The sequence below is a fragment of the Amphimedon queenslandica genome, unplaced genomic scaffold, assembly GCF_000090795.2.
Source record: "Amphimedon queenslandica unplaced genomic scaffold, v1.1 AMPQUscaffold_10243, whole genome shotgun sequence".
Classification (NCBI taxonomy): Eukaryota; Metazoa; Porifera; class Demospongiae; order Haplosclerida; family Niphatidae; genus Amphimedon; species Amphimedon queenslandica.
The window spans coordinates 3,475-5,854 of NW_003549486.1; the positions used below are offsets into that span (position 1 = coordinate 3,475).

Genomic DNA, 2,380 nt, shown 5'->3' on the forward strand with positions numbered 1-2,380 from the left:
TATGACCTATTGCAAACTAACACTGCACACACACCTCACATGTATCTTGTTAGTAGCTATAATGATCACTGAATTACACAAACACAAACACACACATACACAATGTATGAGACTAACAGTGTACATAATGCACACAGGTTAAATATTGTCCTTATGGTTACTGTCTTGTGTAGCCCTGGAGGGCAGACTCTAGCAATGTGAGACTACAACAGTTATCATCAGTTGATGTTCATGTTATTAAAATGCTAATTATCCCACATTAATAATGAAGGAACTCTTCACACTATACATGTACTTTGCTTGTTGTAACGTTTCAACACCTTTTACTCACCATCTAAGTGTTTAATAAGGTGAAAGCAAGATTGTAAAATGACCTTTAACTCATGCACAATGAAAATTCATTAACACAAGTGAAAAACAACAACAACAATGACAACAATGACAATAATAATAATAATAATAATAATAATAAAAGTTCATTTATTAGATTCTTGTTCAGCTACACTAGGCATTACAGCAACTCTTGAATAGTTTCTGATCAGTTCAGGTCTTTGGCCAGCCTCACTAGCTGTATATACTAGTAATAGTTAGGAAGAAATCTTATTATAATTTTCTGATGCGCATACATGTTCTTATGTTGGGTATATACATGTAGTTTGGGCTAATTTCAATCAAAATTAGATGCTTTAATGAATTTCAAAGTTGCTCAAAAATCAGGCCAAAGATAGTGTACTATTGTACAGGGTATTTCGCAAAAATGGTTAAGAGTGAATTCTTAATTTTAATTACATGCAAATACATGTACATGTACCTACAATTAATTATTAAATACGTGACTTTTAAGTGTATTAATATTGCCCCAGGAGATAAACATGTACATGTACTCATACCTTCATCAGGAGGTGTTGTAGTGATAGCAAAACTAACAGTACTCCTGTTCTTACTGAAGGTGACTCCGCCCCTCTCCCTCGCTCCAACTGTTAACTGCCTCTCCCTCATCCTTTGGTTACGCTGAGACATGAACCACACCCACAGCCTAGCAGGAACCAACTGATACACATAATTCTAAAAATAGAAGATATTATTTATCATATTATCATCTACCGTATAGTGAGAATCTTCTGTGGCCAAAAAGTAGAAAATTACAAATATTAAATATTAATAATACAAATATATCAAATATTTGGATGGATCCACAATATTTTAGACCACAAATACTGTTATAACTAGAAAATTTGGTGGAGTAAACTTCAGTGAATTGAGGTCCATTCACCAAATTTTTAGTCTCCAATTCGATAAGGCTCCATAGAAGCATACACAGAGTTAAAATTTCACCAAAATTTTAACCTCCAAACCTCTTTTAGAGTCAATTCGCCAAATTTTAGCACTCCAAATTTTCTAGCTATACAGTAGCTTACTAATTACTATACAGTATAATAATAATCATTTATACAAGTATATAATTAATATAATAATTATTCATACTATGATGGCGTGTATCCAGTATCCACAGCAGTTTGATCTATAGTCCAGTGTCCTTAATGCGTGTCTTACATACACTTCTGGTGAAGGACTGACAAATGAATTATCCTTTGATAGAGGAAGTGGTGTCAATGTCTAGTATAAATTAATAACAATAACAATGATTATTATTCTGTTCTGTTAAAAATACATTTGTTTCTATCAAAGGAATACAGTATACAAATGTAACCTCCTGACACTCTAAAATAAGGACACCTCTATAATGAGGAGGGGTAGTATCAGTCCCAATACAATAGTAATGTGTATTAATGAACCTCTGAAATAAGGACAGGTTCATAATCAGGAGCTAGGGTATTATTGGGTCCCAAGGTGTCCGGAATAGACAGCTAGGATTGACTGTACATTAATACATTAGTTGATATTACCTGTACAGTGATTCCTTTATGATGATACTCATCGTGTAGGGTTCGTCCTAACATTGTCACAAAACTCTATCAATAAACATTAATAACCATTAATAACTAGCAACCACACCCACCATTGAAGCAGCTTCAGCGGCTAATAGAGGAGTAGGGGGAGCATCACCTAAAGCTGAGGATACGTTGATAATAGCACCTCTACCTCTCTCCAGCATTGTAGGCAATATCATATGAGTCATCTAATAAACAACAACAATAAACAACAACAATAAGAATAATAAAAATATATACAGGCTAGCCTCTATATAATGGAAACTTATGGGCAAAAAAGTGTCTCTGTTATACAGAGGTGTCCTTTATGTGGAGGTTATTTTATACAGTAAGGAATGTAATTGGTACACTAGATGCTGTCCGTTAAATGGAGGTGTACGCTACAGAGAGTGTCCATTAAGAGAGACTATACTGTACATGTATCATGT

The 2,380-nt window shown here is 34.0% G+C and overlaps 1 protein-coding gene across 1 annotated transcript; it reads right to left on the reverse strand.

Moving 5' to 3' along the window:
* Positions 1 to 346: 346 nt before the first annotated feature.
* Positions 347 to 2,136, reverse strand: LOC109590296 (inactive hydroxysteroid dehydrogenase-like protein 1). Its single transcript, XM_020006218.1, has 5 exons — positions 2,021 to 2,136; positions 1,908 to 1,973; positions 1,486 to 1,617; positions 891 to 1,065; positions 347 to 577 (listed from the first exon to the last, which is right to left on the reverse strand). Exons 1-5 carry the CDS (start codon positions 2,129 to 2,131, stop codon positions 477 to 479), a joined length of 585 nt encoding a protein of 194 aa, XP_019861777.1. The 5' UTR covers positions 2,132 to 2,136; the 3' UTR covers positions 347 to 476.
* Positions 2,137 to 2,380: the final 244 nt, after the last annotated feature.

Bases quoted from the DNA above. Each gene is read 5' to 3' on its own strand.
- LOC109590296 (XM_020006218.1), bottom strand. From the start codon at position 2,131: ATGATATTGCCTACAATGCTGGAGAGAGGTAGAGGTGCTATTATCAAC. The intron at 1,066-1,485 runs GTATGAATAATT...TTCTATTTTTAG, and splicing joins ACTGGATACACGCCATCATA to AATTATGTGTATCAGTTGGT. The intron at 578-890 runs GTATGAGTACAT...AACTATTACTAG, and splicing joins TACAACACCTCCTGATGAAG to TATATACAGCTAGTGAGGCT.